General features: G+C 38.7%; 1 protein-coding gene across 3 annotated transcripts in view; it reads left to right on the plus strand.

Annotated features, from left to right (window-relative positions):
• The window catches only part of mipol1 (mirror-image polydactyly 1), a 413,402-nt gene that overhangs the window by 139,048 nt on the left and 252,483 nt on the right, over positions 1–21,871 (plus strand). The window contains exon 4 of one of the 3 annotated variants that reach the window (XM_043697843.1): positions 12,917–13,164. The exons of the other annotated variants lie outside the window; for them this stretch is intronic. Coding sequence (XP_043553778.1) covers positions 13,085–13,164 — 80 coding nt within the window. The 5' untranslated portion in view covers positions 12,917–13,084. The remainder of the gene's footprint in view (positions 1–12,916; positions 13,165–21,871) is intronic. 3 annotated transcript variants of the gene reach the window in all.

The raw sequence follows: 21,871 nt of genomic DNA on the forward strand, positions 1-21,871 counted from the left end.
TTACTACCTCAATGGAATCAGTTTAGGTAAAGGGGCAGTACAGAGAGATCTGGGTGTTCTTGTACACCAGTCAATGAAGGTAAGCATGCAGGTACAGCAGGTAGTGAAGAAGGCTAATAGCATGCTGGCCTTCATAACAAGAGGAATTGAGTATAGAAGTAAAGAGGTGCTTCTGCAGTTGTACAGGGCCCTGGTGAGACCACACCTGGAGTACTGTGTGCAGTTCTGGTCTCCAAATTTGAGGAAAGACATTCTGGCTATTGAGGGAGTGCAGCGTAGGTTCACGAGGTCAATTCCTGGAATGGCGGGATTACCTTACACTGAAAGACTGGAGCGACTGGGCTTGTATACACTTGAGTTTAGAAGACTGAGAGGGGATCTGATTGAGACATATAAGACTATTTATTAAAGGATTGGACACTCTGGAGGCAGGAAACATGTTTCCGCTGATGGGTGCGTGCCGAACCAGTGAACACAGCTTAAAAATACGGGGTAGACCATTTAGGACAGAGATGAGGAGAAACTTCTTCACCCAGAGAGTGGTGGCTGTGTGAAATGCTCTGCCCCAGAGGGCAGTGGAGGCCCAGTATCTGGATTCATTTAAGGAAGAGTTGGATAAGGCTCTCAAGGATAGTGGAATCAAGGGTTATGGAGATAAGGCAGGAACAGGATACTGATTGAGGATGATCAGCCATGATCACATTGATTAGATTAGATTACATTACATTACAGTGTGGAAACAGGCCCTTCGGCCCAACAAGTCCACACCGACCCGCCGAAGCGCAACCCACCCAAACCCCTACATTACCCCTTACCTAACACTAAGGGCAATTTAGCATGGCCAATTCACCTGACCTGCACATCTTTGGACTGTGGGAGGAAACCGGAGCACCCGGAGGAAACCCACGCAGACACGGGAGAACGTGCAAACTCCACACAGTCAGTCGCCTGAGGCGGGAATTGAACCCGGGTCTCAGGCGCTGTGAGGCAGCAGTGCTAACCACTGTGCCACCGTGCCGCCCACTAATTGAATGGTGGTGCAGGCTCGAAGGGCAGAATGGCCTACTCCTGCACCTATTGTCTATTGTCTATTGAGTGGAGAGTGTCAAGCTCCTGGGAGTGGTCATCCATAACAAGCTTTCTTGGACTCTTCATGTGGATGCACTGGTTACAAAGGCCCAACAATGTCTCTTCTTCCTCAGGCAGCTGAGGAAATTTGGCATGACAGCGAATACTCTTGCCAACTTTTATAGGTGTGGCATCGAGAGCATTCTGTCTGGATGTATCACTACCTGGCATGGCAACTGTACTATTCAAGATCGGGGACAGTAACAGAGAATGATGAACTCAGCCCGGACAACCACAAAAGCCTACCTCCCATCTATACAATCCATCTACCAGGCCCGCTGTCAAGGAAAGGCCACCAACATTCTCAAAGATCCATCCCATCCTGGCAATGTTTTTCTACAATCTCTGCCATCAGAAGAAGCTTGAACACACTCACCAGCCGGTTTCAAAACAATTTCTACTCCACTGTTGTTGTTAGAATACTGAATGGACTCAAACTATTAACATTCACCTTTACCTGTGTTTTTGTTTTTGCCACTGTTTACTTATTATTTACTTATCTCTGTTACTTAACTATGTGATCTGCCTGTATTGCTTGCAAGACAAGGCTTTTTACTGTGCCTCGGTACATGTGACAATAAATTCGATTCGATTCGATTCGATTCATCAGCTTCAATGGACATGTCTTCCATCTCAGGAGATGGCAAATCTTTAATCTTCTGCTAGGCCGTTTCCAAGCATGAAATTGACATTAATAGGCAATTTTGATACCATTCCAACAGTAGAGGCTCATTGGCTAAAGTACAACTGTATGCAGTTGAACAGGTAAAACCTTTGACCAATGTCTTGAATTGGTATGCTCCTTTTTAACATGTTTTGCTAGCAATAAGCTTAAAGCTAAAACTGTGTCCTGGATTTTCTTTCGGACAAAATTAGAAAGCTTTCCCCGTCAACTAGAGAACTTTGACTCTTAAACTGTAAATACATTTTATGGTATTGGTTTGTGATAGCTTTCACTTGCTAATAAACTGCTTGCTGCAAAAACATTTGACAGGCCTGCATGCTTCACTTTCAATTTCCAGAATTCTGTTTTTATATAGGAAAGATAATATGTTGGTCTCCTTGATTTTTTTTAAATATCTTCCAAATTGAGTCCCATTGTCTTAATTTGAGAAGTGGAAGCCCCTTTTTATCATTTCTGGTATGCTTGTCATGGTGAGCAATGTTCTGTTTATTATCAACTCATTTATCTTCCCAGTTTGCAAACAAAGATTTGCTGCCCCATGTGTCTGCGCAATGCGGCACTTCAGAAATATCAGCTAAAAGTGCAGTTTCCTTTATTTTAGAATCTTGATAATTTTCTAGCGAGACTTGATACCAAAAAGATTGCTGACTTCAAATTTTTCGTGAAACATCACCTCACCAAGAGTTTGAAAGTCTGAATAAACTTTATCACCCTAAACTGGGCGTGGGGGGCTCAGTTGTTCGGACTGCTGCCTCACACCACCAGGGACCTGGGTATAATTCCAGCCTCGAGTGACTGTCGATGTAGAGTTTGCACAATCTCCCCAAGTGTCTGTATAGGTTCTTCTGGGTGCTCCAGTTTCCTCCCACAGTCCAAAGGTGTGCAGGTCAGGTGAATTGACCATGCTAAATTGCCCACAGTGCATTAGAGGGAAATGGGTCTGGATGGGTTATTATTTGGAGGATCGGTGTGGACTTGTTGGGCTGAAGGGCCTGTTTCCACACTGTAGGGATTCTAATCTAAACCATTAAAAAAAATAATTTATTTTTCTGTTGCAAATCTGATTCTGTCTCTTCCTCAGATTTCACAGTTTTATTTCTATCAGCTTAATTATACATTCTGCCAGATGTCTTAATTGTACAGGTTGTTCTCCCATATTGTGCATCTTTATAAATGCAGTTTGACTGTAACCCAAATAGTGAATTGGGAACAGTTTTTTTAATAACACGAACTTCCATTAGCTATTAAGTGATTCCATCCCAGGCACTAGTTGTCACAAGTGCAGACGACTGGACTTTGTGTTGACATTACATGATCAGTTGGCTCATGCACTTTGTGTTTCGTGAAAGGTAGTGTTGTACTCAGTAATTTTAGGTCCTGTTTTTGGCAAATCTTGCTGTGTTTTCCATGAATATGGAAGGGCAAAATTGCAAGGATGTTGACAGAAAGCATTCAGGTGAGAAAAATCACAGGTGGTGACTGTAAAAGAAAGGCTACAATACTTGAACAGAAGCTAGATATTATAAAGCATTTTGAGCATAATGAACATTTGGTCAGCATGGACAAGTGGACAGAAGGGTCTGTTTCCGTGCTGTATATCTCTATGACCCTATGACTTTATGAAAGAGCACGTGATATTGTTCATGCAACAGGAATAAAGGAGTCTACGCTATGCACCATTAGAGACAATGCAGAAAAAATTAAAGCAAGCTGTATTGCTGGATCAAATCTGAATGCTAGCAAGTCTGTGGGATCATGAACAAACAAACTTGAGGAGATGGAGCAGCTTCCAGTGTCTGGATAGAAAATCAATCGAGAAAGCAATCTAGGACCACCTTTCTCACCATAAAACAGGAAGCCTTATCAATTTATGAGGACCTAAGGAAAAAAGTTGAAAATCCTGCAGATGTGCCTGCCTTCAATGGTAGTAGTGGCTGGCATGCTGGATTCAATAATGTAAACTTACGTGGCGAAGCTGCCAGTACAAACAAGGAACAAGTGTTATCATTTCCTCTCATGGTGAAAAGATTGATTGAAGAAGAAGGCTACATCTTAGTTCAAATCTTCAGTTTGGACGAGACAGGTTTGTACTGGAAGAGAATGCCATCCAGAACCTACATTTTTAAGAATGAAGCACACACACCAGATTTTAGATTGCAAAGGATCATATGATTGTGTTGTCGGGTGCCAATGCTAGTGGGGACTTAAAGTTTAAGCCTATGTTAGTATATCACTGCCAACACACAAGTCTTGAAAGGTTGCCTTAAGTCCACTACAGGTGTTTACTTCAGGTCAAGTAAAGGAGGTTGGATGACGGGGCAATTTTTTTCTGACCTTATTGTTAATATTTTCGAGGATGTTTTTTAGAAATTATTGCAGGAGAAAAAATTTGCATTTCAATAGTCTCCTCATTCTGGACAACGCACCAAGCCATCCTCCCACCATGGGTGAGCCATGTGAAAACATCAAATGCTATTTCTACCTCCAAACTCAACATCGTCTCATTCAACCCATGGACCAGGGTGCAGAAGCTTATCATTTAAGGCACACATTCAATAAGCTGATTCCAGCTACTGAAAGGGATATGAGGATAGTGTTTTTCAATTTTGGAAGAGCTTTAACATTAAAAATGCTATTGACATCATTGTGGAGGCCAGAGGTGATGTCAGTAAGGACTGCTTGCATGCAGTTGTGCAGAAGCTTCTCCTAGATTTTCTTCATGACTTTGAAGACGTTGAACTGTCAGAAGACCCTCCAGCAATCAGAGGACATTGTGTCGCTCTTGCAAGGGAATTTGAATTTATTTGAATGGAACTGAGAAATAAGAAAGGGGCGATTACCTGATTAGAATTGGACTGTAGACCCCCTCAATGGTCAGCAGGAAATTTGTAAGGAGATCTCAGTTATCTGTCAGAATAATAGGGTGGTTAAGGTTGGGGATTTTAACTTTCCAAACATAGACTGGGACTGCCATGGTATTAAGGGTTTAAAACCGAATAGAATCCCTACAGATGAAAAGGAATTTGTTAGGTGTGTGCAGCAGAATTTTCTGATTCAGTATGTCAATGTATCTACGAGAGAAGGTGCAAAACTTGATCGCCTCTTGGAAAATAAGGCAAGGCAAGTGACTGAGGTGTCAGTGGGGGAACACTTTGGGGCCAGCGACCATAATTCTATTAATTTTAAAACAGTGATGGTAAAGGATAAACCTGACCTAAAAGTTAAAGTTCTAAATTGGAGGAAAGCCAATTTTGACGGTATTGGGCAAGAACTTTCAAAAGTTGATTGGTTGCGGATGTTCACAGGTAAAGGGACAGCTGGGAAATGGGAAGCCTTCAACAATGAGATAACAAGAGTCCAGGGTCAGCATGTTCCTGTTAGGGTGAAAGGCAAGGCAGGTAGGTGTTGGGAATGCTGGATGATTAGAGAAATTGAGGTTTTAGTCAAGAAAAATAAATAAGCATATGTCAGGTATAGACAGAATAGATCGAGTGAATCCTTATAGGAGTATAAAGGCAGTAGAAGTCTACTTAAGACTGAAATCAGGAGGGCAAAAAGGGGATATGAGATAGCTTTGGCAAATAGGGTTAAGGAGAATCCAAAGGGATTAAGGACAAAAGAGTAACTAAGGAGAGAATAGGACCCCTCAAAGTTCAGAAAGGCAGCCTATGTATGGAGCAGCAGGAGATAGGGCAGATACTAAATGAGTATTTTGCATCTGTTTATACTGTGGAGAAAGAGATGGAGGACATAGAATGTTGGGAAATAGATGGTGACATCTCAAAAAATGTCCATATTACAGAGGAGGAGGTGCTCAATGTCTTAAAATAGATAAAGGTGGATAAATCCCCAGGACCTGATCAAGTGCACCTGAGAACTGTATGGGAAACTAGGGAAGTGATTGCTGGACCCCTTGCTGAGATATTTGTATCATCGATAGTCACAGGTGAGGTACCAGAAGACTGGAGGTTGGCTAACGTGATGCACTATTTAAGAAAAGTGGTAAGGAAAAGCCATAGAACTATAGACTGGTAAGCCTGACTTCTCTGTTGTAGGGAATCCTGAGGGAGAGGATTTACATGTGTTTGGAAAGGCGAGGACCTATTAGGGATAGTCAACATGTCTTTGTGCATGGGAAATCATATCTTACTAATTGACAGTGTTTTTTGAAGAAGTAACAAAGGGGATTGATGAGGGCAGAGCAGTGAACATAATCTATATGGACTTTAGTAAAGCATTTCAATAAGGTTCCTCATGATAGACTGGTTAGCAAGGTTAGATCACATGGAATACAGAGAGAATTAGCTATTTGGATACAGAACTGGCTCAAAGGTAGATGGAGGGTTTCCTTTCAGACTGGAGATCTGTGACCAATGGTGTGCCGCAAGGATCGGTGCTGGGTCCACTGCTTTTCATCATTTATATAAATGATTTGGATGTTCACTGTTCACCAGTTTTGTTGTCATCCACAAACTTTGTGACCATCCCTTTTATATTTTCATCCAAATCGCTTTATCACTAACATCAGACTCACCTGTCTGTGGTCCCCTGGCTCTTTCTTGTAGCTTTTATTCAATAATAGCACAACATTAGCCACCCTCCAGGCTTCTGGAACCTCACCCATGGCTGTCGATAATAAAAGTATCTCTATTGGGGGTCCCAGTGTCCATTATTACAGTTTATCATGTCCTGGCAATTTATCTCCCTTTATGTATTTTAAGATGTCTCGCATCTCCTCTTCTGTAATATGGACTCTCTTCAAGATATCCCTGTGTATTTTTTCAAGTTCTCTAGCTTCCATATCTTTCTCCACAATAAATATAGATGTGAATTTTTTGTTGAGGATGTCACCCATCTTCTGTGGTTCCACGTGTAGAAGGCCTCATTAATCTTTAAGAATTTCTCCCTAGTTACCCTGAATATACTTGATTGAATCTCTTTGCATTCTCCCTAACCTTATCTGTCAAAGCTGTTGCATGTCCCCTTTTTGCCCTCTTGATTTCTCTCATAGAGTCACAAAGTCAAACACCAAGGAAACAGACCTTCAGTCCAACCAGTCAATGCGGAACATCATCCCAAACTAAACTAGTCCCACTTGCCTGCTCCTGGCTCCTCCAAACCTTTCCTATTCATGTACTTATCCAAATGTCTTGTCCTACACAGCTTATATTCCTCAAGGAATTCCCTTGATCCCTTTATCCTTGCCTATACCTGACATATTCCTCCTTTTTCTTGTCCGGAGCCTCAGTATATCTAGTCATTCCATGTTCTCTACTCCTGCCAGCCTTAACCTTCACACTAACAGGAATATGCTGGTTCTGAACTCCTGCTATCTCACTTTTGAAAGCCTCCCACTTGCCTGACATCCTTTTAGCTGCAATCAGCTTCCCCAACCAATTTTTGAAAGTCCCTGAGTAATACCATCATATTTGGTCTTGCCCCAATTTGGAACTTTTAACTTGTGTACCAGGCCTATTCTTTCCATAACTATTTTAAAACTAGTAGAATTATAGTCACTTGCCTCAAAGTGCTCTCCCACAAACACCTCAGTCACTTGCCATGCCTTATTTTGATACAAATATTCATTTGTAATTAACTTGTACTTCTTTGAATAATTCATGCCTTGTAAACTAGTTAAACCACCTCGTACATCGTCATTATTGCTATTTTTTCCCCTAAAATACATTGTTTCAACACAATATCCTGAAGCATCCATAATTCCCAATCCTAGTTTTAGACAAGATCCTGCACAATTTATTATGACCCTAAATGGTTCTTCAAAAGTTGGTATCGGAATTAAGAACACAGGTGAATTAATGGTTGGGTTTTTCCCATTACCTGAAATGTGTGGCATGTCTAACAAGATTTAACCATGTCTTTGTAATAAAATTTGTTTCATGTAAGCTGTTTTCTCTAATCGCAAAGTAATCTTCCTTGAAATCTCATGAGCCTCTTGTACAACGGCATTAAGATAGTCAGATGGAACTGTCATCTGATGGACTACTGCCCATTCCTCATTAGGTAATATATGAGATAATCTCCATTACCTTATTCATCCATTGTCTTTCAAATAGTAACACTTCAGCATTGATTCTGAATCACATATGAAGGAGACTGTTTGGTACAGTTCTCTGAATTCAGGATTGAAAGAAGAAAGGCTAAACATGTCAGCATGATTCCGATTACTTTCCTTTTTTTTTAATAAGTTTTTAGTAATTTTGTTTGATAACTGAATTTCCAAGTCATCTCTCGTTTCTAATTGCTTCCTTCTCTTCCTGTCCAATTTTATGGGCCTGAGATCAAGTCACAACATAGTCAGGGAACTATCCAGGAAGTTCTCCTGCAGCATTTTGGTCATTATACTTTTAGCATTTCAAGACAAGTGGTGAGGCCAATATTCTTGAACAAGCCAGGTCATTTCCAAATCCACTCCTGCTCTCTGGATTTGGTGCACTAATTAACTAAACATCGCTCATGTACTATGTGACTTTCGAACCTAACTCTTTACAATGGGCTTAGTTTCTGTATGCCTCCAGTTTATATTTTTCTTCTTCATTAACCCTTCTGGAAGACAAATTGCATTTTCAACCAGCATCAGTGGTTAACGAACTCCAGTGCATTTAAATATCTTTACTGGTTTACCTCCTTGATCATCTATCATCTCAGTTGGCACGGTGGCTCAGTGGTTAGCACTGCTGCCTGACAGCGCTAGGGACCCACGTTCAATTCCTGCCTCGGGCAACTATCTTTCTGGAGTTTGCACATTCTCACTGTGTCTGCGTGGGTTTTCTCCAGGTGCTCCGGTTTTCTCCCACAGTCCAAAGATGTGCAGGTTAGGTGAATTGGCCATGCTAAATTGCCTGTTGTGTTAGGTGCATTAGTCGGGGTAAATGTGGGGGTGTGGGACTGGGTGGGTTGCTCTTCAGAGGCTTGGTGTGGACTTGTTGGGCCGAAGGACCCGTTTCCACACTGTAGGGAATCTAACCTAATCTAATCTATAACTGTAGTGAGGGTGGATCATGTTGTACGTTTGTTTAAGAAGGGTTGAAAGGAGAAACCTGTGAGTCTAGTTTTGGTTGGTGGTAAATTGCTGGATGTGATTTTAAAAGATAGGATTTATGAACATTTAGAGAGGCAAAAAATTGTTTAGAGATAGTCAGCATAATATTATGGAAGGAAAGTTGTGTCTCACAAACGTGATTGAGTTTCTTGAGGAAGTTACCAAAGAAAGATTGATAACAGCAGGAGCAGTAGACATTGTTTACTTGGACTTCAGTAAAACCTTTGACAAGGTGCTGCATGGTTGACTAATTAGTAAAGTTAGGTCACATGAGATGCAGGGTGAGCTTGCCAATTGGATACAAAATTGGCTTCACAGCAGGAGACATAATGGTAGTAGAAGTTGATTTTTCAGACTGAAGGCTTCTCACTAGCGGTGTTCCACAGGGATCAATTCTGGGTCCACTTTTGTTTGACATTTATATGAGAATATAGAAGGCATGGTAAGTAAGTTTGCAGAAGACACCAAAATTGGTGGCATAATAAACAGTGGAGAAGGTTTTCTAAGATTATGAAATCATGATCAAATGGGTCAATAGGCTGGAAAATGGCAGATGGAATTCAATCTGGATAAATGCGAGGTATTGCATTTTGGTACAACAAACATGGATAGGATTTATCCAGAGGGACCTAGGGGTTCAGGTGCATAATTCTTTGAAGTTAGTATCACACATAGATAGGGTGGTTAAAAATGCATTTAGCATGCTTGTCTTCATTGCTCAATCCTTTGAGTATAGGAGTTGGGAAGTACAGGACATTGGAGAGGACTCTTCTGCAGTATTGTGTCCAGTTCGTCATCCAGTTATAGGAAGGATATTATTAAGCTGGAAAAGGTTCAGAAGAGATTTACTAGGCTGTTGCTAGGTATGGAAGGTTTGAGTTATAAGGAAAAGCTGGATAGGTTGAAACCTCTTTTACTGGAGCGTAGGAGGTTGAGGGGTGACCTTATAGAGGTTTATAAAATCATGAGGGATATAGCTAGGGTTAATAGGAGGTGTCTTTTCCCTAGGATGAGGGATTTCAAGATTAGGGGACATACTTTTAAAGTGAGAGTAGAGAGATTTAAAAAAGACATGAGGGGCAAATTTTTTTATATAAAGGGTTAGGTTGTGTGTAGAATGAAATTCCTGAGAATTGGTGGATATGGGCACAATTACAAAATTTAAAAGACATTTGGATAATTATATAAATAAGAAGTGTTTGGTGGGATATGGGCCAACAGACAGCAGGTGAGACTATTTTGGTTTGGGATTATGGTCAACATGGACTGCTTGGACTGAAGTGTCTGTTTCCATGCTGTAGTTTTTTTCTATTTGCTCCCTAAATCTAGTATGTTTTCTGTCCCCAAATGGATTTCCATTTAACCATTTTCCCAAATGTAATTGAGGGAACTCCCATATGCATTTACCAGAACTGTTGCTTCTCAGAGTTTTGAAACTTGCAGCTCATCTAAATAAATTTTAAGGTTTGCTGAAATGAAATGCTATTTCTGAATTCCTCCCTAAGCATGATTTCCCTCAGGTTATAAAAAGTTTTCTCCCACTTTAGAAATTGAAATCACTGATTCTGTTGCAAATTTTACAAATGTATGATTCGATTTTTTGCTTTGTCATACATTTTAATTGATAATGCTTCTGACCACTTGAATTTTAAGTTGTTTTTAAAACAGTTTCCCATGTTGCAGATTGCTGTTCTGACAAACTGGCAAACACATTCAAAGTCATACGTGTTAAAACACCCTAGGATCCAGACATCTTTTAGTCCTTTGGTTTTCCGAGCTATCATTTCAAATGAGGCAAACATTTTTTAACTGCTTACTCTATAAATCTAGGTATTTAATTAACATAGATTAGTATTTAAATCAAATCTGTTATTGGAATCAGGATCATCTTCTGAGCTACAGGCTCTTCCTCCTTCTTTTATTCTAAGATTTTCTCTTTCGAAGTTGTTTTTTCTGAGTTGCTTATCTTTTTGAAGGTCAAGCATTTTAAACTTTCATCTCCCTTTCCATTTCTGTTTGTCTTCTCCCTTTCTATTTTCCTTCACTTTTCACTCTTTTTATTTATTCAAGCTTTCTTATTTTCAATTCTCTTTTTAATTTTTTCCCCATCCTTTCCATTTCTCTCTGCTTCTCTATTTCTTCCAATTTAACTCTCTTAATTTCTCTTTATTCTCTCCATCAAGTTTTTTTTTCATTTCTAGCTGAATCTTCCAAATGGTGATGTGTCAAATTCCACTTACCAATCAAATTCAGGTCACTTTACTTTTCAATCTAAATGCTGGGCAATTACTTTAAACATCTGGTCCTTACAGGACCCTGCTTTTATTTCTATCTTCAATTTATCGCTAATGCCCTTAGTTTAGCCTTAAAGAGTTCAAATAATCCATTGTGAGTGTCTTCTATTCCCAGAGAAGTCCATGAAATAAACGCAACATCACATCTGTTTTACATTCTTACCTCCACAGGCATGCTTTAAAAGACGTGCATTTAACTCCGATTCTACAAGAGTCCCCGCTTTACGATTCCAGGTGTTGGTAGGACTGGACAATCCTGAGTCTTGAATAAAACTTGGCTCAATAGATCACGTTTAATTTAGTATGTTGAAACATCAATCTAACCTGTGTTTTAAAATCAAAATCCAAAATGACATTTCATCACAGTCGACATTCAAACAAGTTCTGATTGGAATTAAAATTTATTACCTGCATCATAAGTATGTAGATAGGATTGTTTTGTAAGTATTGCTATCTTTGAGCTGTTTTACTTTTGTAAAGATTAAGAAAAATTGGACGCTCTTCATTAATAAGTTCTAATATCTGCAATTTTGAAAATGAAAACAAAATTGTTGTAAAATTCACACTTAAGCTTTGAGTATTATTTTAAACACAGTAGATCAATACTCCTCAAGTGTTGTGCAGCAGTTACTTAAGAGTGCTGTCTGAGCCTGGGCCTTTTGCTTTTTTTCACTTTTCTGTTTCAAGAATGCCTTGGCATAATAATGGGATAGAGTAATTTATTTTAAGACAATTCAAGCATAGCTGATATATGCTGGTTTTCCACTGAAACATTGATGCATGTAAATTTTCCGGACCAGTTCCAAATCTTTAGTCTAAATAATTTACTACTCATTTGCATGAATGTGTCTTGTTGCAGAAGTCAATATTGAGGTGCATTGCAGCCTATAGTCTCTCAGTATGCTATAATTAAGCAGTTTCAGTCAGAAAAAAAAGTCTTAAAACATGTTAGCATAATTATTGTTCTTTTAAGGCGATTTCTATTTCAAATCTCATTTTGTCAAAGGTGCAGAATGTATAAAGATACTTTATAACAAAAACTGTATGAAACTGGAATATATAACCGTGAAAATATTTCGCAAAATATAATGCGTTCTTCATCATGTCTTAAAGAAATCTTCAGACAAAAATATTGTTAATTTGTGTAATATTGTTAAACATATTATAGCTACTTGTTCTACATGAGGGTGGAAAGGAATTTGGCAGGGGAATAGGAAAAAGGTCCTTTTTGTGTATAAGTAGTAGAATCAGCCAGTGGATCCATTAACTTATTTTGTTATAGTAGCATTTGTGTTTTTTTAAAAAAAACTGCCTTAATCATTGGACATAGTTTTTTTTGGCTTCCGACATCTATTTATTTTAATTGATGCAGGAATGAGCCATAAAACGTTGAATAGTCAAAAAAAAAATGGAAACAGGGAAAAATTGAGGCAACATGCTTGCAACCACCTGATGAAGGAGCAGCGCTCCGAAAGTTAGTGCTTCTAAATAAACCTGTTGGTCCCTAACCTGGGGTCATGTGATTTTTAAGTTTGCACACCCCAGTCCAACACCTGCATCTCCAAGTCATGGCTGGTAATCTAGCCTTCAAAAATACAGTTATTCCCAGCAGCAAGGAGATGTAGTTGGATTCCTGTTTCCTGAAGTGTGAAAGTGAAATAGCAACCTCTGCACCTTGGATCAATGCATGATTCTACTAATAACTCCTTCAGTATGTTGCAGTTAAATAAGTACACTTATTCTTTCTAGAAATCTCAGGAACGCCCTTTTCCAGATTCTTCACAGCAATCAGTTGTTCTAAAACTTAACTCTGATAATTGGACCCAACAAGAGCCTAGAACTTACAGCTTTTACTTGCAAGATGATGAGTACAGAACTTCAAAATATTACTCTTCTATTCCTTTGCAAATATCTAGCATGATGCAAATCACAACAATTGAATGGTGTCAAGGAGTACACTCTGAAATGAAACGGTATATGGAAGTAAATAATGTAAGGTATAATGTTTTCCTTTATTTCTTTTAATGCATAAAATACATTGACATATAAAAATATGTTTATTCAACTGTAAATGTACTAACATTAAAAGTAATCAGTCCAGTTCATTATAAAACTTACCTTTCACCTCTTGCTCTGTGTTGAATTCATCCTGACGTGAGTAACAATCTTTTGATTGTTTTGCTCCAGTCATAAAATTTAATGGTTCATACCAGGTTACTGTATATATATATGACTTTAAAAACATATGACTTTAAAAACAATTATTCATGAATGTGGGTGTCACAAAGCTGGGCAGCACATATCGCCTATCTCAATTTGCTCTGGAGAAGGTCATGGTAAGATGGCTATACGTAATGATTGGAATGAATGAATGTTGAAGGTGTTCATTGTGGTTCCTGTTGAGTCTGCTTTGTCTTGGATGGTACCAAGCTTATTGAGTGTTGTTGGAGCTGCATTTAATCACCCAGCTGGAAAGCATTCCACCCCACTTTTGACTTGTAACTTGTAAATGGCAGACAGGCTTGGAGAAGTCCATAAGTGAGTTACTTGCCTCAAGAATTCTTAGCATCTGTGCTGATATTGTAGCTACAGTATTTATGGCTGGTCCAGTGCAGTTTCTTGTCAATAGTAATCCCAGGATGGGATAAATGTTGAGGGCAATATTTAAATTCTCTTCTATTAGAGATGACCATTGTCTGGCACTTATGTGGTACAAATGTTAATTGCAACTTAGCAGTCCAAACCTTAATGTTGTCCAGATGGCTGCATTTGGGTATGGACTGCATCAGTATCTGAGGATCTGTGAAAGGTAATGAACGTGGTGCAATTTTCAGTGATCATCCCAGCTTCTGAACGAATGAAAGGTCATTGATGAAGCAACTGAAGATGGTTGGGCCTCGGACACTACCCTGAGGAGTTCTGACAGTGAAGTACAGAGGCTGAGATGATTGACCTTCAACATACAAAACCAGATTCCTTTGTGTGAGATGACCAGCAGAGTTTTCTCCTGTTGGCTTCAATTTTGTTATGGTTCTTTTAGGCCCCACTAGATCAAAACTGCCTTGATGTCAAAGGCAGTCAGCCTCACTTCCCCAGCGGATTCCAGTTCTTTTCTTACTGTTTAGACCAGACTGCATTGAAGTCAGGAGCTGAGTGGGCCTGTTGGAATCCAAACTGAGCATCAATGAACAGATTATTTTTGAGCATGTACCATTTGAAAGAACTGTTAATGACCCATTCCTTCACTTTGATTGAGAGTGGATGGATATGATAGTAATTAGCTGGATTGGAATTGTTCTGCTTTTGTGGACAGGGAATACCTGGATAGCTTTTCACATTCCTGGTAAATGCCAGTGGGGTAAATGTACTGGAACAACTAGGCTGTGGTGCAGCTAGTTCTGAAGGACACGTCTTCAGTACTGTAGATTTAATGATGTTCGGGCCCATTCCCTTTGCAGAATGCAGTGCCATCAATCATTTCTTGATATCATGTGGAGAGAATCAGATTTGTATTCACAATTCTAAATTCAATTCCCATTTGAACTAAAATGTCTCATTTAAGAATAAATTATGACTGGATTGAATAATCATAGTGGCAGAACCACTACAATTTATTTTACAGTTAAACTACAATCCAAAAATCGGTAATTAGCAATTTCTCCAAGAGAATGTTTGTAATTTAACTCCAAAAACAATTCAACAATACACACCATGACCTGAACACATTTTGATTAGACCATAAGACATTCAGATACAGGAGCAGTGGTGTCTTTTCTGCCCATTGAGTCTGTTCCACCATTCAACTATCCCTTATCCCTTATGTTCTTGCTGGCTTCGCATCCCCAATGTTGAACTTAAAATCATTTGCTTGACTTCATCTCCAAGATGGCACAAATTCACACTTATCCACACCTCTTGTCTTTTTTTAATTTTGATATGATCTCCTACATTGTTTGAGTATCTTTGCTTATCCTTCACCCTATGTAACTGATGGTGTCAAAACTGGCGACAACCTGAATCCGAAATCCTATCGACTCTACTTTTAAAGAACTTCAAGCCATTTTTTAATCCAAGCTTTAAGTAGTTTTTATTGTCTTATACCTTGGTGTTGTTTTGAAGATCATATTAAATAGTAATTTTGCATTTTTTAATTCACTCATGGGACATGGGCATTGCTGACTGGCTAGCATTTATTGCCATTCCTAGATGCCCTTGAGAAGATGGTGGTGAGCTGCCTGACTGAACTGCTGATGTGCACGTACTGTAGTTTGAATGATTAACACAATCGAGTGGCTGGCTAGGCTATTTCAAAGGGCAGCTGAGAGTTAATCACATTACTGTGGGTCAAGAGTCACATGTATGTGACGATGACAGATTTCCTTCCCAAAAAGGACATTAGTGAGCCAGATGGGTTTTTAAAATTAATAATGGTTTTATGGCCATCAGTAGATTCTTAATTCCAGATGTTTTTATTAAATTAAATTAAATTAAATCCAGGACAGAATTCAAACCAGGGTCCTCAGAATATTAGCTGAGTTTCTGGGTTAATACTCTCGTGATAATAACACTAGTCCATCATCTCCTCATAGCTGCATTCAATTGTATGTCAGTATTACTTGCACATTGAACCTGATCTCTGATTTGGTATTATTTATGGTTTTTTGAATGCCATATGATACATTTGATGTATTAACACAAGGAGAGGTGGGAACACAAAATGATAGTTCTAATTTAAAACAAAAATACAGTTTTGTACAGTAATATAAAGCCAGTATGCTAATTCTGACTGTATATACATAGAGTTCCCAGCGAGACAAACTAATTTAGTCACTGCTTCCCCATAGGAAAGGAAATCAGGAAGAAATTAAGTCTGACATTTTTGACTCTTTACATGTTTTAGATCAGAATTTGAATAGGCCTATAGAGTGTTCTATTTGTCACCATGATTTGAAATAGTGAATCATCAAGAGGAGTTTTCCAATGTAAGCAATAAATTAAATAGTCAGAAAGGATTTGTACCTTTAACAGAAGAAATAGGAATGAGAAAAAGATATCTAGATCATCTGACATCACTCAGTTTGCTGATCCAGTTTCTGCATTTGGTTGTCGCTCTACTTACAAATGCCCAGGCACAGCATTTGTCAAGGAAGAAAATAAAGAGTCATGTTGCAAGTACAGGAATATCAGAGGGGAACTTTTTGGGTAGAGAAGCCCAACATTGGTATAAGAAGGGGAAAGCCAAGGTCTGATTTAAAGGAATTAAAGATCGGTGCTGGAAAATGAAGACATGAAATGTGAACATACCATTGGGAACTATATGGATATGGAAGATTAAAATCATGAATACAAGGAAAGAGAAAGAAACATGCTTGCATGAATCAGAGAATTCCTGAAGAAGGGCTTATGCCCGAAACGTCGATTCTCCTGTTCCTTGGATGCTGCCTGACCTGCTGCACTTTTCCAACAACACATTTTCAGCTCTGATCTCCAGCATCTGCAGCCCTCACTTTCTCTGCATGAATCAGTGGGTCAGAAGGGGAAAGTGTGGCTGTGATCTGGGAAAGTATTGAAATATCCAATTGATCTGTAGACTGCAGAAGCATGTAGGATTGGAGAATATCACTACACAAAGGAGAGAATCCGCTTGAACATGGGTAAAGGGAGTTGGAAAAGAGAGGGGATTTGGGAAATGTCTCGACAGAAAGGAGAGAGTGACCATTACCTTGCGAGAACATGATGGCCTGGTCAATTTTGTTAAAAACTTAAATCTAATGTATTGTGTTTCCCATTTACTAATTGAACATCAAGAAGTGTTCAAATGATTGAGAAGTTTAACATAAAAATGCTTACATTTCCTGTAAAGTTACGTTGATAGAGTGAACGCACATTAATTTGGTTCTCGTTTGTCCAGGCGATATTGTTTATAACTGGTTTAGAATTTCCCCCTTACTTCAAATTTAAACCTTTTCTTTGGTAGTAGATTCCCTAGAACTATCGCAAAAAAAAATTAACAATGAAGAAAAGTATAATTCCAAATTGGTAAAGATACGTATATGTATATGTGCAGAGGAGAATTCAAAATTTTGAAAAATGCCTGCATAGTGTCACAACAGTTCCAGGAAATTCAATGAAACTGTTTTTGAAACAAGGTCTGTTTTGCATCTGATTTCTTAATACATATGTAACAATCTCGGTAAAATCCAGTAACTTTTTTCAAAACAAATTCTGAATTTTCCGGTATTTACCAACTGAGTTAAGCTGTGAGATTGCATGATTTATAACAGGATTTTTTATTATATAAGAGAAAAGCCAAGAAGACATAAATACAATAAATTATAAGCTATAGATTGCACACTAAATGGCAAATACACCTAAGATAAACCTTTCAAATTGACTCAGCTGTCAACACAGTACATAAATCATCCAAATCAGTCACAAGAGCCCTTCAAAAACCTGTCTTCCTTTATGAGGACTATTAGATCCTCTCTTCTGGCAGTTAGTTTTTTCCCCAGTTGCCAGCAGCACACAAACAAAACTGGTGCTAAGAGTACAGTCTTCACCAAAAATGTGATATGTTTGCAGAAACTCCAAAACTGATTTGGATAGCGTAGATCCATCTGTGGTTTCTTCAAGAAATAGAAACTGCTGCAGGATTATGCATTCACTATGCTCAGTTTCTGAATCTAGCCTTTGTCATTTTCAGGTTGCTTGTACTGCCAATTTGGCTTGTCAACTTAAACCACTAAGCTTGGATGGCTGTAAATTCGTTTCTATGGCCTCAACCAGTTTTTGGCTGCCTGGATTTTGTAAGAAACTGGGAGGGTAGGTTTTTTTTCTTTTGTTTTCTCTTCCTGTTTCCTGACTGAATTTCACTTTTCAATTGGGCACTGCCTCAAAAAATTTTCTGAACTATTCTTCAGATTTCTCACTTTTTTTCAAAGTTGATGGTGAGCCTTTTTATTTCACTGTCCTCTTGTTCAAACAAAATTGTGTTTTGATTTCTGTGAATGTCAACCTCATTCTGTTCATTTTATTCATGTTATAGCCAAATACTGGAGAAATTTTATCTGCATTTTAGGGGGAAGACAGTTCAGACAGACCTTAACAGTATACAGGCTAGTAAATATTACTTTGTATTGAGCCAGAAAAATTGAATTTGTGCTGAATTTTATCACAAGGTTTATTAATAGAAGATATATTGAAGAACTAATAGTAACATGTGCCCAGATATTCTGATTATTATTGAAACAGATCTGACTAATAGTAATCTATTAAAGATGGTTCACTGACCAAACAGTGATTTCAATGACTAAACTTCTGACATTACCTGTCCTGATGCTTCCATCATATGAAGCTAGCCAGGAATTTGCTTAGGGCAGGATCAAAATTGGAGGCCCTGATATGCTATTTTTATATCACTAGCTGCTATTAAAAAAAATCATTTATAGGTCTCAGATACTGCTGAGATGGTAAGTGGATTAAGGAATAGGGTGGGTGTAGAATGTCAGGTCCATGCCTGAGGGATCAGGTGGGGAAGGGGTAAGGGGCAGACTGAGGGCAGCAGGTCCATAGGCAATTTTGTAATTGGTTGAGGGGGTAGGGGTAAGGTAAGAGATGAGGGAACAGGGTGTTGTTGAGTGAGGATAGGAGTAGCTTGTGCTGGGTGGTGGTGGTTCTATGGAGTATCAGGAAAGATGGTTAGTCAACTTATGCCCATAGAGCTAAGGGGATACCACGTTATGGGAATTTGGTGTTTACTAGTTTTGGGAAATGATGCTCAGAATGAAGAACATCACTGTTAGAAATTGTAAAGGGAATGGTGTCAATTCTACAGTTAGCCAGGTGTTAAAGTAGATTTTTATCCTTCTAACTATCCCCATATAATATCCAGGTGGTTTGGTTGAAATCATCTTCAGTCTCTGACTTGAACTCACAGTCAGGACTTTTTCTTGAAAGTTCTAGCTGCCAGGTAATTATTCATTGACAATTAAGAATTTCAGAGCAATTCCTGTGGAGTCTGCGCATCAGCACTCTGCATGGTTCCAAAATGACACTCTGGTGTATATTTCAGAAACAATGACCTTACAACCAGAAGATCTGGATCAAACACATTGGGGAAAACTACAGAATATCAGAGGCATAGAGTCTTACCAAAAATGATTGATTATCGCCTAAGAAAAAGATAAATCAATAACTAGTTAAGGAAGTGGGAGGTTACAAACATGAGCTAGAATATAGATGAACAAATATTTGAATAAGTCATTGTTTTTATGGACGCATTAGGATTGTGGTAATTGCAAGATTTAATGCAGTGAATAAGTCCAATAATATAAACTTGAATGTTGGTTAGAAGGTGCACATTGAAGCTCTTGAAAGCAGATTGAAATCAATTAGCTTGAAGGACAAAGATCTCTTCATGTGATTTATATGTGTTTCTGCCTAATCAAGAAAGAACTAATGCCACCTTCCCATCGCTGTCCTGTAAAAAATGCAGCTACTTAGAGTTGATCAAGATGGTACCATGAAATTGAGGAGCCTTTTTTGTTATTGTAAAGAGTTAGAATTTTTAATGTAGCATTGCTAAACTTGGTAATCAATTCCAAGGCTCACCACTTTTCAGTCTTCCAATCTGTTTTCAGAATTATAATGTTAATTTTGATTAGAATTGTAGATCGACAATTTCCACAGACTAGTAATTTATAATAGATCTGCGGTTAATGACAAAAAGTTACGTTAAATTGCTTGAGTAGGTGACCTTTTTTCTTCTTGCCACTTCAAAAACTCATATATTAGAGTTAAAAAATCACACAACACCAGGTTATAGTCCAACAGGTTTAATTGGAAGCACACTAACTTTCAGAGCGACGCTCCTTCATCAGGTGATAATGGAGGGCTCAATCCTAACACAGAATTTACAGCAAAAATTTACAGTGTAACTGAAATTATACATTGAAAAATTGATTGTTAAGCCTTTCATCTGTTAGAATACAATGATAGTTTCACTTCTTTCATGTGTAAATCACAAAACTTTTTTTTTAAAAGTTGCATTTTTAAAAGTTTTTTAAAAAAAACCTGTTGGACTATAACCTTGATTTTTAACTTTGTACACCCCAGTCCAACACCGGCATCTCCAAATCATATATTAGAGTAATTTGCATTGATTTTTCTTATTAAAATCTGAGGAGAATCCAATGATATAAAATTGGCCTTTGTGGAGACATTGAATGAAAAGCAGAACCTGCTTAAGTCATGGAGCTGCGCAAACGTTTGATTAATTTGAACACTCATTTGAGAAGCAAGTGGGAGGATTTGGAGTAACAGCAACTGAAGTTTCATAAAGCTATAACCAGACCTAAAAGGAGAACTCAGATTTATTTATTTGCTGTAAACTGTCACGATGCGTAGGTCAAACTCCTCTGATAATTAAAACCAAGCACCCAGAAAAGCTCAACTTGCCTCATTAAAATATGAGTGAGTGAAAGAGAACTCCTAATTTCCAATATGTAAAGAAAAATAACAATTTATTTTCCTAACTCTAATAGGGAACACTAAACAAAACTATTAACAAACCTAATACTCTTTCCCCTAATAACTATTCCTTAACTGAACACAATTCTATCAATGTTATTCTAATAATACAATTATGAAACATTCTATTAACTTAATCTCAAGACAACACAGTCTCATATGCTGTCATCTTTCTTTTTACTGCGAGTATTTTTACGGTACAAGATATCTTTGATAGTGCCTTCTGATTTCTTTTAAGAGCTTTTCATATTAGATGGGCAGTTAGCTCTCCAGCTGTGCAGCAGTTGCTCTGCTGTTTGGTGGCAGTTGCTCTGAACAATTTTCTAAATGTTCACCTCCATTCAAGGCCCCAAACAGTCCTTCCAGGTGATACAGAGGTTCACCTGCCTCTCGTCCAACCTAGTTTACTGTATCCAGTGCTCCCAATGTGGTCTTCTCCAAATGGGGAGACCAAATGTAAACTAAGGGCATGTTTTGCCAAGCATCTCAGCTAGGTCTGCAAGGGCTGACCTGACCTTCCAGTCACCGCACATTTTAATTCCCCTTCCTATTCCCTCTCCAACATGACCATCCTCGGCCTCCTCCATTGGCATAGTGAATCAGACCACAAATTGGAGGAACAACGCCTCATCTTCCACCTGGACAGCCTGCAGACCAGAGGACTCAACACTGAGTTCTCCAATTTCAAATAAACTCCTTTTTCATTCCCCGACTCCTTTCTAGCCCCCCACCCTCCCTTCCATTTACTGACCCTCCTTCCAGCCATCAACCAGATTCATTCTTCCACCAACCAACCAGGCCATACCCTATACCTGTGTTCACCTATCACTACCTCACCACTCCGTCCCTCTCCCAACCCAAAATCCTCCCCCAACCCCCTTTTATCTGCAGCTCCCCTCATCCCCACCCCCAGTCCTGAAGAAGGGTTTTACCTGAAACATTGACTTCTCCACCATCTGATGCTGCCTGGCTTGGTGTGGTCTTCTAGTGTCCTGCTTGTCAACTTTGGATTCCAGCATCTGCGGTTTTGTTGTCTCTAACCTGGTTTTATACCTCCCCAACATCATTCCCTCACATTGGTTTGATGTTGCCAACACAATAAATCCAAACTCAATTGGGTTTTAGTATCCTGGGAATAATTCAAATTAATTGGTTAAATTTGAATTGTTTTCAAAA

Source organism: Chiloscyllium plagiosum, chromosome 10 (genome assembly GCF_004010195.1).
Source record: "Chiloscyllium plagiosum isolate BGI_BamShark_2017 chromosome 10, ASM401019v2, whole genome shotgun sequence".
NCBI classification, from domain to species: domain Eukaryota; kingdom Metazoa; phylum Chordata; class Chondrichthyes; order Orectolobiformes; family Hemiscylliidae; genus Chiloscyllium; species Chiloscyllium plagiosum.